At 39.9% G+C, this 16,324-nt stretch overlaps 1 protein-coding gene across 2 annotated transcripts in view; it reads left to right on the forward strand.

Annotated features, from left to right (window-relative positions):
• The window catches only part of ST3GAL3 (ST3 beta-galactoside alpha-2,3-sialyltransferase 3), a 193,504-nt gene that overhangs the window by 402 nt on the left and 176,778 nt on the right, over window positions 1-16,324 (forward strand). For both annotated transcript variants that reach the window (XM_063104146.1, XM_063104147.1), the window contains exon 2: window positions 15,043-15,187. In XM_063104146.1, the coding sequence (XP_062960216.1) occupies window positions 15,073-15,187 (115 nt within the window). In that variant the 5' untranslated portion in view covers window positions 15,043-15,072. The remainder of the gene's footprint in view (window positions 1-15,042; window positions 15,188-16,324) is intronic.

Consider the following 16,324-nt stretch of genomic DNA (forward strand, 5'->3'; position numbering starts at 1 on the left):
GGTCACCTGCGCGACAGACCCCGCAGCGCTGTGCACTTTGAAGCAAAGGGAGGACACGGTTATTTGGGCCCCGCTGTGGGAAGATGAAGGAAAAGTCCAGGGAAAGCCTGCGCGGAAATCAGCAGCGTATGGGTAGCGGTTGTCATTGATTGCTGCTCTACCGGGGGCCAGCTGTTGAGAAAGACGGGGGTCAATTTGGCAAAGTACTCCTCTCTGGCTTCTTTTCCTTCTGGAGCTGTTCCCCATTGTCTCCTTGGTGATCTTGTTTGCAAGAGGAAATATTTTAGTGAGGAGAACAAATTTGGTTAGAAGAGTGTCCCATGAATATTTTGGATTCCATTTTATAACAGTGCCCATTTTTATGATTCTTCAGTAAACTTCATTTTATTTATGTTTCTCTCACATAGAAGGAAGGAGTAAGACGTGAGAACCGAATCATTGTAATTAATTTAGGGAGGGACCGATGAACTCAGCTGTTATCCCAGAAAGTAAAAATACTTGCAAACTTTTCTGTGGATATGCTCTCAATTATCTATACTGTAGATAGTTGGACAAGAGGGTCGAAAAAACACTTATTAGGTTACTGAAAGTAAAATAGGCCTCGTGACAGATTAGGTTGTTTCTAAGTCAGAATCATCTTAGAGTGATGATCACTGAACTGTTTAGTGTACCTTCAAGTCAACAGAGGATTAAAAGGAAACTGGCAACAAATAATCTTTTAAGGCAACAAGATCTCCTAAGATTAAAGATTCTTAACATTTTGAATGTTAAGTGGTAAATCTCTCTATTTCATATGTCTAAATGTCTAACCATGGCTTAATAAAATTATTAATGATGAAACAAGACGTGCATATTCTTAGAGACTAATTGACTTTGGATTCATTATTAAGGTGTCTACTGAGTACGTTCTTGTGCAAGGCATTGACTGAGGGAAACTGAAAGACATTTAAGATAGAAAATTCTAATGGGCCTGTAATATAAGTTCTGGGAATAAAGCACACACATGAAAATGATACTAATGGTACAGTCTCTAGGATTCCAAGACAGTAGAAATCAGGAAAAGGAGAGATTATGTGTTTCACAGGGTAGCTGAGGCTTGAGTTGGGCCACAAAAAGTGGGTAGGCCTGGCTGGGGGTGAAGGGGAAGGAGAGGTGAGCAGATGAGGAAGTGAGAGTGGTAAAGTTGGCCACTGAGACTTGAAATGCTTTAGTGGTTCCAGGGGGCTTCTTATTGGAAAAAGCAGGAGATGAGGTTGAATTAAAGGTAGGTTGGTGGCATCAAGCTAAGAAGCCCCTCTGTCCTGGCTGTAGCAGAGGATAAACAAGTAGCAGTATTGCTTCAAATGAAGCTGGAACTAACCATCAGAAAAGAAATATAGAACCCTTTATTTGCTACTGTCACTTCTCTGATTATCCTCAGCTACTTGGAATAACAGCTCTCTCAGCTACCCAAGATCTGCACCTCAAGTTCCTTCTTGCCTTTCTTTTCTCCCCCAGTTCGGTTGGTTCCCAGGTCTTGTTGATTTTACCTCCACACTATTCCTGGCATCTACTTCTTTCCACTCCTACTGTCATCACACTGATCTGGGGCTATCGGTATCATTCCGTGAATTACTGTAGAACCCCCCTAACATTTTTTTCTTTCCTCCCATCTGTTATGTGTACTACCATCACTTACAGGTGTGTCACTTCTCCAGCCAAGACTGTCAGTGTCTTTTGAATTAGGCACAGACCAGCCTGGCATGGGCAGGATGAGCAAACTCATTTCTTGCCATCCCCTTAGGTTTTATTGTGTTTTCCAGATCAATGGAACTGCTTTTTTTTTTTTTTTTTTTTTTTAAAAGATGACCGGTAAGGGGATCTTAACCCTTGACTTGGTGTTGTCAGCACCACACTCACCCAGTGAGCAACCGGCCATCCCTATATGGGATCCGAACCCGTGGCCTTGGTGTTATCAGCACCACACTCTCCCGAGTGAGCCACGGGCCAGCCCAATGGAACTGCTTTTGCTCTTTATACTTTGCTGTTTCTGCTCCATATCTTTACTAATGTTGGCTTTTTCTGTCTTAAATGACCCCCTTGAATCTCTAATTGTTATTCTTACCCACATTTCAAGGCCATTTGATATGGAACTTCCTTTGTGAAGCTTTTCTATATTTCTCTCCCCATTTAGAGGAGACGTCTCTCTCTAGACCACTGTAACACTAGAACGTGCCTTTTTGTCTTATTTGCCTTAATCCCTCTTCCACCCACAACAGAAGACTGAAGCTTTTATAAGACATGGACTATCTTCATCCTCTAGCACAGTGTTTTGTACGTATTTTATATAGAAAATAGCTTTGCACCAGGATGGATGCAAAGAAAATCTTTTGTGCAAACACAATGTTTGTTATAAAATCTGTAAATAAAGTTATTTATGTGAGAGAGTCTATTACTGAGAGATCTGTTGTATTGGTCTGGAGGGCTTGGGTTAGGCTGCAGTCACAAGCCCTCAAGACTTCAGTGGCTTAACAGAACAAAGTTGACTTCTCATTCATGCTACATGTCCAGCATGAATGCACAGGGGAGGTTTGCTCCTCACAGTCAGTCAAAGACTGAGGCTAATGGAAACTCCATCTTAACATGTGCTTCTGTGATCATTTTGATTGGATGAAAAGATGATGGTGAAGTCGACACTGGCTTTTTTTTTTTTTTTTTTTTGGTGGCTGGCTGGTACAGGGATCTGAATGGACATTGGCTTTTAAAGTTTCTGTCCCAACATGGCACATGTCACTATCATTCACATTTCATTGACCAAACCAAGTCACATGGCCATGCCTTCCCTAGGAAGACTAGGGAGTTGCAGTCTTAGCATAGGCTTGGAAAACAAAAAGCCAGAAATATTTGGTGACTAGCACTAAAATGACTACTGCCTCTTCAGTGGGTATCATGGCCTATTGAAGATTGGAGGAAGCAAATCAGGTGGGCTTCTAGAGACAAGCATATTGACAGTAGCAAGGAATAATAGCTCTAACTAGGCATGGGGTAAGGGTGGACTTGGAGTCAAAACTGTATTGCAAGCACTTATAAATGCTCACAGGCCAAGGCTGTTGGTACAGGGCAATCTTATATCCCAGTTATAACAGTTGTTTCTGAGGGCATTACTGTTTTACAGCACTCTTAGTAATAAACAGGAATGGTCCTGAGGCGTCAACAAAAAAAGTTAAATTATATTCAAGATATTTAATTTAAGAAGTTAGGAAGTGGGTAATAATTTGAGGTGCATTTCCATTTGAATGTTTAAAATTTAAAGAATCTTAGTTTAACTTTATTGGTCTAATTGGGTTTAATTGAGGCAACAAACTGGGTATTTGGTGAGGAGATTTCACTTTTGACAAAGAACAGAAGCATAGAGTGCTGGTTGGAGCCCTGGTTCAGGAGGCAGAAGATCTGGGTTCAAATCTTGGCTCTGCTGCTAACTAATTATCGAACACTGAGCAAGAGTCTTATTCCTTTTTTTGGGGGTGGGGGGGCGGCTGGCCAGTAGAGTTTTATTCTTGAGCTTGAGTTTTCTTGTCAGTGAAATGCATAGTATGGTTGTGAGAGTTAAGCAAGTTAGTTCACGTAAAGTGCTTCGAACAGTACCTGGTCAAAGTAAGTATTCGTGATTGTCGGAGCAACAGTAGCAGCGGGATTTGAAGAAACTGAGAAAGCAGGTAAGGAAACCCCAGAGATGCAGGTAGAAGGGTTTCCAAGATTTTCCTACTTTTCCCCTTCCTTGGATAGCATTCGTGCTATACTTTTCTTATTTTCACATTTGTCATATTTTATTTTATTGTGTACATGTGTCTATCCCACTAGACTAGGTGCTCTAGTCATTCCACAGATATTTGTTGAACACGAGCACTGTGCTAGGCTCCGTGCTAGGTTGTGGCATTATAGGTATGAAAGGTATGTGCTTGGTCTCAAAGAACCTACAGTCTGGGAGCAGCAAAAGCAAGCAGGCCAGCAGCAAGAACACATTATGACAAGGGCTATGATTGAGGGTTTTGTGGGGTCTCCTTCAAGGGGACCTGATGTCACATTGGGAACATAAGTAATGGTTTTCTAGAGAAGTACACACTTAACCCAAGCCTCGAAGAATCGGTAGTTATTAGCTGGGTGGATGTGGGTTTAACAGGCCTTTCACACAGGAAGCAACATGTGCCGTGGCCTAGAAACGCAAGAGTATGGCTACATCAAGATGCTCGGATGGCAGGAGTACAGGGTATGTTTGGGGGGTGTATGGGAGATGAGACTGCAAAAGCTGGTTAAGAATACATCGTGAGGGGCTTTGTGAGTTCTGAAGTTAAAGCTTCACCCTGAAGGTGATTAGGAGCCACCAAAGGATTTAAAGGTAGGAAATGACTTTATCAGCTTCTCCTTTTAGGAAAATCACTGTGTGTGGAGGAGGCATGGTTGTGAATATCCTATTTCCCTGACATGGGAAGTTCTGAGGTTTGCAGCCATAGTATCATGCCTGCTACACAAGAGTCATAAAATATTTATGTATGAGGAAAGATGAGAATGAGGAGAGACTGGCGGGAAGGATACAGTTAGGCTGTTGCAGTCATTTGAGGGGTGTGCCCATGTCCTTCCTAGGGACAGAGGAAGACACTGTATACATGAATCAGCAGACCAGAGTTTCAGTCACAGCATCACCGGTTTCTATTGTATGACTGTGGGCAGGTTTCGGAACCTTTTGTGTTTGCAAATTTGGAAAATGGGGATACAAATTTCTACCTTGCAAGGTTACTCTGATAATTGGAAGGGTTAGATGTAAAAAGCCTGGTCCTATACTATTAGATACATAAAGGACCTCTTATAATAAAAATAATAGTCTTAATATTCCTAATGTTTAGTATATTACCTGGTCCATGGTAGGTGATCATTTGCCTTAAATCCCACCATCTATAGATAACCACTGCCTACACTGGTTTTATCTGTGCATTTTAAATGATTGATGATGCTGGTCAGGGAGTGTTAGGCATAAGGGAATTGTTCTGAAATCAAGAAGAGAGAGTTGATATGAACATCATACCAATTTATACATTGTTTAAATGTGAACAGATTATATATGGCCATTCAGCTGTTCCCACCCCTCACTCAGAAGTGACACAGGTGTGTGTGCACACACACTCTTACCACTGATGTGACTATAATGTGCTCACTGCGTGGGCTGCTAAAAATACACACTTGACTTCTCCTTGGCCTGCCACTGTTGACTCTTCTCCCCTGAAATTTTGCTCCTCCTCAGTTGTTTTCTGGTGATTTATTAAAGATGATAATGGGGGTTTAATTCAGATTTGATCTCCGTTAGGTTCTTCCCTGATTATCCTGGCTTGTCATGAGTTCCTCCTCTCTCAACTCCTGTAGAACTTAATTTATGTTATTCTGATTAAATGTCATCTACTGCCTTGTCTTATTATTTGTCTATATGTCAATAAATTTCCCTTTTCCTTGAGGTCAGTTTTTCTTGAAAAATAATTGAAAGGTGACATGTTTATGTATTTTTAACAGGGCTTAAAAACCCACTGAAACCTTTTATTTGGAATAAACAAGTTTAAAAAATTCTATTACTAAGTTTTTGAAGTATACAGCAGTGGTTCTCAGACACTGTTGGTCTCAGTATCCCTTTAAACTTTAAAAATTATTGAATATCCCCCAAGAACTTTCATCTTTGTGGGCTTTGTTTATTGATACTTAATGTATTAAAAATTACTGAGAAAATTTTAAACCGCAGGAATATACAAGCCCCCATTCCATTAGCTTTGAGAACAATCATGTTATCCTGTTATGTAGCCGCTAGAAAACTCTGCTGGACCCTTTGAGAGGATGAGAATGTGCATGGCAAATAATGTCTTAGCATTATTGTGAAAATAGTTTTAAACTCATGGATCCCCTGAAAGGGTCTTTGGGGCCCTCAAGGGTCCATGTACCACACTTTGAGAGCTGCTGGTTTATAGATAATGAGAGTTTTTATGTGACATTTTTATGTCTTTTTGGTAACAAAATAACATAAGGATGGAAACATTTCCAAACATCTATTTTCAAAATGTACTAAATATAGTTTCTTTAAAAAACAGCTAGTTTCTAGCTTTTGTTAAGACATCTCTTTTATGTTGGAAGGGCAGATGTGTATATTTTTTGAATATCTGCTAGGTACCATACTGCTGACAGACATTTGCCACCCCAGGAAAGGTCAGCAAACTGGGAACACCAGTATTTTTGTAAAAGAAAAATATACAACTGCTCTTTAAGTTCTAGAAATGTTACAAGTACTTGGCCTGATGATAACTGGAGAACTTCTTTGTGGTGCAGGTTTCATGGTTTGATACTATCTCATGGTCAGGTTTAGTTATGATCCCATTTAGAAGATCCAATTTTTATGAAACGAACCACATCAATGCCATTTTGTAATGCATAAACTGCATTACATCAGGGCGTGAATCAGTGAGCAGTGGCACCACCACCTTTCATGCTGTGGAGCTTGCACATCTCCTGAAGACTCTGCTGACCTCATGTGCCGCAGACCTTGGACACAGGGATTGTGCAAGGAGGCCAGTGTCAGTGAAATTAAATATTAGAAACGTTTCTTAATAGGAGTCAGGTAGTTCCTTCCAATACCCTGGGGAATCATTTTGAGTACCCTTCAAGATGTATACCCCTTCTTCTCTAAAGAAGGCAAATGGCCAGGGCTATTACAATGGCCTCTTCTTGCTCTTGGCTTAGCCTTCTTGAGTCTGTTCTCTATGTTGCCACTTGGGCAATTTTTCTGAAATACAGATCTGTGTCATTTCTGTGCTTAATCCCTTAAGTGGTTCCCCATTGCCAGTGGGATAAATTTCAGACTCCTTAGCATGGCATATAAGGCCCCTCCCACCCTTTTATTGCTTCAGCTTCCCATCGTCAATTGACTTCAGGCCTCTCCTCTCTGAAGCTTTTCCTGAACCTCACAGTTATTAATTAACACCATCTCATAATGTCTGTACCTTGTTTATACTATAACTGCGTGCATCCCCCTGGTCCTCAAGGGCAGGTACCCTCCGTGTGTTCCTACTGCTTTACTCAGGTGTGTGATAATGGCTTTTGCCCAGACTGATAAGATGACATAGCTTCTGGCGTAGTTCCAGCATAGTTATTCTACAATATTATATTTCTTTCCTTTTTTTTTTTAAAAGGATATGAACAGATAAACAATATGAAACTACTGTATAGGGCTAAGACATGTAAAGTCTCAGAGAAATAATAGCAATGAAAAGGAGCATTATCTCATATTTTCTAATGATGTGTTTTACACATATAATAACAATATGGTGACATTCATCATTAAATTTTAATAGGCCATATTGCTTTAATTTTTGTTTTTGTATTTTTAGAGAAATTGAATATTACATTTTCTGTAAAGACCTCCTATGTGTTTTTCTCCAGTCTCTTCCCTCCTTCACCAGAGAAAAACATTATTTTTGATTTAAAGGTTTTTTTTATCCATATACATGTTTTTACACTTTTGCTACATGTTATGTGTCTATATAAATACCTAGCAGAGGTTGGCAAGCTGGCCTGCAAATTTTATTGAACACAGCCATGCTCATTTGTTTACATGGTGTCAGTTGCTCCTTTTGGGCTACAATTTTCTGTTTCCTGTTTTGTGGGAATATTGACATCTTCCAACCTCATCCTCAGCATCAGCCACCTCACTTTTATCTCAGTTGGCCCAGGTAAAGGAAGACCGTCTTTTCAAACATTGCAGTTGAATTTTCTCAGGACTGATTGCATTCAGCATTTTTAATCTTCCCCATAGAAGTCACCTTTTCCAAATAAAAAATTACATCTAGAACCTTGTCCTCTGAACACCCCTGAAACAAATAAGCAAAAACCAATAAAAACAAACCTTAACAGCTCCTATTCAGAAGGTTTTTTGTAAAAATAGAAATGAACTCACATATGCAAAACTGAAAGTTTTGTTCCCTTGGATTTTTGCTCCCTGCACCCTTTCGGGCTTTTTCTCAGCTGTTTCTGTACGAAGTATTTCACCAGTGAGAAAGTATTTTTCAGCTTTAATCTTTTTTTTTTTTTTGGGCAGCTGGCCAGTACAGGGATGGAACCCTGGATCTTGGTGTTATCACCATGCTCTAACCAACCGAGCTAACTGGCTAGCTCCAGCTTTCATCTTCTGTTTCCTATTTTTAAATTCCTGATAGGTGTCTAATTTCTACTCAGAAAGTCACTACCCATGTTGCAGGAATCTGGGTCCAACAGGAGAGAGAAATCACATGGTAATTTGGACAGGTAAAGTTTAAGAGTTATTAACTATAACAGAATTGGAGTAACATGGGATAGGTTAGTAAGAAGTAAAGAAATAAGCATATGGCAAGATGGTCAACATCATTAGCCGTCAGGGGAATGTAAATTAAAACCACAGTGAGATACCACTTCACGTCACTAGGATGGCGATAATCCAAAAGACTGATAGCAAGTGTTGGAACAGGTGTGGAGAAATCGGAACTCATACACTGCTGATGGGTATGTAAAATGGTGCAGCAACTTGGGAAAACAGTCTGGCATTTCTCAAATAGTTAAACATAGAGTTACCATATGACCCAGGTATATTTCATTCCTAGATGTCTTAGTCTGTTTTGTACTGCTATAACAGAATATGAGATTGCGTAATTTATAAAGAACAGAGATTTATTTCTTACAGTTCTGGAGGCTGGGAAGTCCAAGGTCAGGGGCCTGCATCTGGTGAGGGCCTCGTTGCTATGTCTTCCCATGGTGGAAGGGCAGGAGAGCACAGGCGAGACAGCAAGAGATTGAACTCACAGCCTCGATCCTTTTTATAATCAGCATTAATCCACTTGTGTGGGTGGAGTCCTCATGACCTAAATACCTCTCACTAGGCCCCACCCCCCAACATTGTTGCATTAGGATTAAGATTCCAATACATGCTTTTTGGGGGGCACAGTTGAACCATAGCACTATGTAAGTACCCAGTTTCACTCTTCAATATACACCCAAGAGAAATTAAAATTTATGTTCATATAAAAACTTGTACATGAATGTTCATAGCAGCATTATTCAGCCAAACAGTGGAAACAACCCAAGTGTCTCTCAACTGATGAATGGATAAATAAAATATGGTATGTTCATGCAATGGAATATTATTCAGCAAAAAAAATCAATGAAATGCTAATACATGCTGCAACATGCATGCAGTTTGAAAATATTAAACTAATTGAAAGAAGCCAGCAACAAAGAACCATATATTGTATGATTTCATTTATATGAAATGTCCAGCATAGGCAAATCTATAGAAACAAAAAGCAGAGTAGGGTTGAGAGAACAGGATTTTGGTGATGTTTGTACAACTCTGTGAACTTTGTGAATATACTAAAAACCATTGAATTGTACACTTTGAGTGGTGAATTGTATGGTGTGAGGATATCTCACTATAGCCATTAAACAGAAGTAGAGAGAGCTCTGAAGAATATAGACATAGCAGATAGAAGAAGTAGCCACCACACCAGGGCTAAGATAGAGGGCCAAAGAGCCGTCTCACTTTGCTCCCAGCTGAGATCCAGACTTTGGTGTAGTGGCTCACTGGATGGCAGAGAAGTGACTAATACTACATTGGCAGAACTTGCAGGAAATATGCCCTCTAGGGTGCTGGGGAAAGCTGTTTATAGGGAGGTGTTTCACCAGAGGTACTCTACTATAAAACTGCTTGAGAGAGGTGCTCAGGAAGGTCACTGACTGCTGGGCACTGGAAAAGCCATGGATGTTGCAGTAGCCTACTAAGTGGAGCAGACTAGAACCTGGAAATCAAATCCTTTTCCTCCTGTAGTTTGTCTAGCGCTCTCTACTCACAAGGCCTGACATGAGGCCAGCTGGCAAAAGAAAACTATTTAAAGGGCACAGATCCATTTGTGCAGGGTAGACAAAAAGCATGAATTTGGAGCTGAGAGGCAATAAATTTATAACTGGCACAATGAGTAATTAGGAACTCAGTATACCCTTATCTTTTTAATTCGCTTTGGAGACCTTCAGGTTATCCTTGCCGCTTTGGCTATTGTGGTTTGGAAAAGCTTGGAAACTGTATCTTTGGATCAATTTGCCCTCAGCCCAGTTCTAATTATAAATTTTTACATCTTTTTTGTTCCATTTGTTTGGTTCCTTCTTTCAGGCACTAATTATGCTTATGATGGATCTCCTATGACTTCCATTGCTACATGTTTTTGTTTCATTTTGGGGGGGTTATTTTGGAAATCCTTTTAAACTTTTTATTTTTTAAAAATTTTATCTTACTCATTTTTTCATCAATCATGGCTCTCATGAATCTTATTGTATTTTCAGCAATGTTCACTTGTTCTTTTCCATTGAGGCCTTCATTTTTGTGATGGTGTTATTTTCCCTTCTTTGCTTTTTCTGAGTGCTAATTTTATTTTAAGATTTTTGTTGTCTTACTGTTTTTCTCTTTAACATCTGCCCCTAGCTCCTGTATTACAGAGCCATTTTGGGGTGAGTGGGACTCAAGAATCTTTGTATGAAGGTGAATTCTAGGTGTCAACTTGGTTAGAATGCTGAGAAACCTGGTAAAGCAATCTTTTAAGGTGTGTCTGTGAGGGTGTTTCCAGCAGAGGTTAGTATGAGAGCCTGAGTGGTCTGGGTGGGAAAGATCCACCCTCAGTGTGGGTGGGAACCATCCAATCTACTGGAGGTCCAGAGAGAAAAAAAGACAGAGGAAAGAGGTGAAGCTCTCTCTTTTTGCTGGAGCTGGGATACTCTTCTCTCCTGTCCATGGACATCAGAGCTCAAGACTCTTCAGCTTTTGGGTTCCAGGACTTACACCAAGAACACCATCAGTTTCCATAGTTTTGAGGCCTTTGAACTTGGACTGAGCCATGCTGCCAGCATCCAGTTCACAGACAGCCTATAATGGGACTTTTCTTCACGTTCGTGTGAGCTAAGTCCCCTAATAAATACCTCTTATATATTTATAATATATCCTATTGATTCTGTCTCTCTGGAGAACCCTGACTAATACACTTGTTAATGATTTTTATCTGTCAGTGACAAATTTTTTTCCGTTTTATGGTCTTTACCTTTATCCCCAATCCTTCCCTATTCCTTTCTCCCACTTTTACTGCAGTATATTTGTGTAGATCTTGTACCAATTCCTTTTGTTATCATTCTGATACAACTTTTCTCATTATTTAGAGAGGCCATATGGTATATGACTGAGCCAGATCATCTGGATGTGAATTCTGGGTCTGCCTCTTACTAGTGCTCTGATCTTGGGCAAGATACTTTAAACTCTCTGTGCCTCAGTTTCTTCTGTATGAAATGGGAATGATAACTTCAAGGATTGTCAAGAAGATTTAATGAGTTGGGCTGGCCCGTGGCTCACTCGGGAGAGTGTGGTGCTGAGAACACCAAGGCCCCGGGTTCGGATCCCATATAGGTATGGCCGGTTCGCTCACTGGCTGAGCGTGGTGCTGACAACACCAAGTCAAGGGTTAAGATCCCCTTACCGGTCATCTTTTTAAAAAAAAAAAAAAAAAAGAAGATTTAATGAGTTAATCATACGAAACTCTTAGAACTGCGACTGGTCCACAATAAGTGCTATATGAATTTATATGAATTATTTATAATTAATTATTTTATCCCTCACAGTGACTTGTAGTTAAAAAGTGCACAATCTTCTGAATATAATTTCATAGATTGCATGTTAATTAGCTACTTAAATCTGCTTGCTCACACATAAAGTCTGAATATTAGCAGGGGTGCATTCAGAAAACACATTTTCAAAAAATTGATGAAGTTTTCAGTAACTGGTTTGGGAAGCTGGGTAATAAATAGTACGTAACAATTTCCAATTTAGCTTGCCTCAAAAAAATTCCCAGGAGACATGCTCTGGAAATACTTTGTGGTTTTTTGCTCTACATGGTTTTGTCATAATTGAGTTTATATCTGTTATGGCTGATTTTTGGTTTGTTTTTTTTTTTTTTTTTAAAGGTGAGCGGTAAGGGGATATTAACCCTTGAGTTGGTGTTATCAACACCACGCTCTCCCAAGTAAGCGAACCGGCTGTCCCTATATAGGATCCGAACCCATGGCCTTGGTTTTATCAGCACCACATTCTCCCAAGTGAGCCACAGGCTGGCCCTTATGGCTGATTTTTGAAGATTAGCAGAACTCTCACATTTCAGACTAACCTAAAAATTTTTTCCAGGTATAGTTCAGAAAATAACCATTTTGTAGGATGTTTTAGGAGTGGCAAGAGTTTGGTGCAGTCTGTCTCAGTTACTTCAGATTTTTATACAATTTTCTTTATATGGTTAGTTAAGATAATCTAGCTCAGTACCGTAAGTACCTTTTCCAAGCATACTGTAACTGATTGAATAATTGGTTAGTAAACAGATAGTTTTTGAGCACCTACTGAGGACACAATAGACAAGGTGAAAAAATAAACACATTCCCTGCCTAAATTACCCAGAATATAAATGTTAAATTATTATAAATACTTAAAAAGTTATATGTGTGAAATGTAATAGGATAGCGAAATACAGATGCAGTGGAAATATTTTACAGGGAGACCTAACCTATAGTGTAGAGATGGGTTAACACTTCCCTGTGGAATTAAGCTTCAAGCTGAAACTTACAGGCTGAGCTGGAGTTGGCTAGAGGAAGTGGTGGGGTCAAGAGGGCTTCAGCCTGACATTGGGAGAACACAGTAAGTTCAAAAAACTGAAAGAATTTCCATGTTGTGGGCTCACGAGAGGTGAGGTGGTAAGAGGTGGCAAGAAATGTGGGAGGAATGGTGAGCAGGGCCAGGTCTACCCCAAGTGGGAAATTTACAGAGTTTAAGCCTGGGAGTGAAATAATCATCACGTTGGCTGCTCTGTGGAGATGAATTGGAGAGGGGCAAGAATGGAGATGGGAGGCTTATTGGGAAGCTATTGTAGTAGCCCAAGCAGAAGATTATAGTGACTTGAAGTAGGGCGGTAGCAGTGAAGAGGAAGGGATGGATGGGTTCAGGAAACGTTTGAGAGGTAAAATCCATAGGACTTGATTGATTATGTGCAGAGTGAGAGCAAAGGGGAGGGTAGCATCAAGGATAATTTCCAAGTTTCTGACAGAAGCACCTCTGAAGGTCTTGACTTTGATTGAGATAGTAAACACTGGAGAAGCCGGAGGCATCTGTGAACCACCTAGATGATGAGATAGAGTGAGAAGTAAATAAATAAATGTACATGGAACTGAGAAGGGATGTCTAGGCTGAACATATAAAGTTTGGGATAAGCAGCATAACAAAGGTAAATTAGACGAGATCGGGCGCGTTCAGGGTGGTATGGCCGTAGACAACAAAGGTAAATTAAATCACAGAAGAGGATGACATTGCCGTGGGGAGATTTACAGAATGAGAATGGAAGAAAGCCTGAAATAGCGCCCCAAGCTTTGCTTTTCATTTAAAATTGCATATACGAGTATATATTCACACAAATTATATCTTTAGTATATATTACTTTTGGAAGTGTACAAATTATATTAGTTGTGTCTAGAGTTAAGGCATATAATTGGAAATTTATTAATTTATTTTATCTTTAAACAAACTCTACCTAAGTGTTACTATATCTGAGGCACTATGCTGTTAAATGCTGGCGATTCACAGACCTAAGTTATAGATCCTGCTTTCAGGTTGTATGCTTATTCTCTGAAGAGACAGAAAAAGAGGTAGGATGTTTTCTAAATGCTGTGACAGAGCTGAGCATGGGATGTTATGGGAGCACAAACAGCCTTAGTGTATGGCTGGGTTTAAGGAAAGCTTCCCAAAGGAACTAGGACTTGAAGAGAGTCCTAACAGATGAGTTGGCAGTAGTCAAAGAAGATGTAGAAAGTCCCTTACCATCACTGTACCGTCTCTCACAGTTTCAAATCATGGGGGGACTGTGAAGTGTCCAGTGGATTTGGCAGTTTAGAGGTCAGTGGTAAACTTACTGAATGACAGGTGGGATCAGAAGCCACATCAGAATCACGGTGGGTGGAAGAATGAATGGCAAGAGAGAAGTCAGACAGACTCCTCTAGGTCAGCATCTGAGTTTTATAGTCTTAGTAGCCACCGTGCCTTGCATAATCCCCGGCACTTGGTGTTTATTGTATTAGTTTTGGACAGAAAAGAGACACCACCTTCTCTGAGATAGGATGAGTGAATGAGAAGGACATGAGTCCAGATTGCTCTACTCCATCCACATTCAAAAGGAAGTTTCCCATGAGCATCTGCAACTCTTTACCTGCATGCCTTTTTCTAACCATTCAGGGAGGCCACGCACACTCCCACAGCCAGGCTTCTCGGCTTTTAATCTACTGTTAGTGTCATGTTTTATTCTAGTCTTTTTCTGTTTTTCATAGTTGAGTAGTCAGTACTCATGTCTTAACTTTTTTCCTTCAATACTACATCATAAGCGTTTCCCCATATCATTAAAATTTTTTCACAAACATTTTAAACTGCTAAGTTTGTGGTACTTTGCTACAGCAGCAGTAGAAAACAAATACAAAGGGGTTTAAGCAGGGAAGGGATATCAGATTTTATGTTGTTAAAATATTACTTACTGTTTTATATGTAAAATGGATTTGGAGAGTGTAAATTTGGAGGCAGGGAAACTTGTTTGTGGGGCCACAGGGATGGCACGGTCTAGGGTAGTGATGGTGGGAAGTGGATATGATTTGAGATTTATTTGGGAGGTTAGAATTGCCAGAACTTGGTCATTGAATGGATGTTGAGGATGGGGTGGGCTTGGGGGAGATGCAAGGATGACTGCTGATTTCTAGCTTAGGTGCTGGGTGACGGTGAACCTGTCCCTTGAGATGGGGATGAGCACGTTGAAGATGCCTTGTTGTGAACTCAGTGGTGATGCTAGGCCGTTCTTCATTTGGAAATGCTCTGTATTGATACGTAAGGTAGAGTATATCAATAAGATGATTGCTTTTTTCTTTGAAGACCTAAACTTGTTTGTTTCTTTTTAGGTCATGTAAGAAGTTGTAAATCATGTGAAGATGGGACTCTTGGTATTTGTGCGCAATCTGCTGCTAGCCCTCTGCCTCTTTCTGGTACTGGGATTTTTGTATTATTCTGCGTGGAAGCTACACTTACTCCAATGGGAGGAAACCAGTAAGTATAGTCACTCTAGGCTACCGCAGGAAAAGCCCATTGCGGGTCACTTATTGCTCACTTTTTGTGTGGCTGCAGTGCTCTCATATTCTTCAGAGATGGGCAGTGAGAATAAACCGAACATGGGACTTAGCCTTAGAAATTGCCTACCGTTTAGTTGCTATATTCTGAGAACTTTGATGTTTTTAAAAAATTGCATGCCATGGAAAATCTCAGTTCCTTTTATGAACCCAGTGAGAATGGGCTATTCTTAAATAAAGACCCAAACTGTACCCATACTTATAGTTCTTGAGTGCTTTTGTTCTTTTTAATCATTATAATGTATTGCCACTTTCGTTGGCCATTTATTGCCTTAGGGTTTGGTATTGAAGTTGGTTTTCTTCTACCCTTATAACATTCATCTTTACTCTTTCCTTGGATTTTCAATTTAATATTGTCTTTGTTTTGTTTTCCCTAAAGATACTTTGTATACTTAATCTTTTTAGCCCTTGCTGATACTGAACTTGCACCTAACCAGAATAATGGTTTCTTTTCCTGCTCCTAATCCCCTTCTTGCATTTGTGCATTTGCTCTCCTGTGTTACCTTCAGTTTTCCACCTCACCTGAGTCCCTCTGACTTGGTTTCTACTCATGCAGTGTTGCCTGGGTTTGGTTATAGGCTTGCAGTGGAAGGGCTTACATTCATTGGTGCCAGCCTTTGTACGTTCAGTTCTTGGCTGTAGCTTGGAGTATCACATAATGACCATAATTGGTTTTCCTTTTGGTTATTTTCTCTGATGGTTATCTGAGCTTGGTACAGAAAATAATATAAAATCAGATCAGGGTAACCTGTTCTGATTCCCAGTGACTTGTCTTCTCTGAAGTAGTTTTATTTTTACAAACATATACTGGATACCAGTGTAGAACTCATTTGAGAGTAGAGGCAGTTTCTAGGTACAAGGTTAAAATGAATTGGAATGAGTTGGAAAAGGCAACTGGCAATTGGCCTGCTGTTGTACAAAGACCCTATCATGAGAACTGTTCCTATGATTTCTCACATGGCGCAAACTACTGAGGCAGTATCAAGCCAATTTTTAAAATACAGTATTATATATTTAATTTATTGTCATATATAACATTTAAGTGCCTCTTAAATAC

Source organism: Cynocephalus volans, chromosome 8 (assembly GCF_027409185.1).
Source record: "Cynocephalus volans isolate mCynVol1 chromosome 8, mCynVol1.pri, whole genome shotgun sequence".
In the NCBI taxonomy this organism is placed as follows: Eukaryota; Metazoa; Chordata; class Mammalia; order Dermoptera; family Cynocephalidae; genus Cynocephalus; species Cynocephalus volans.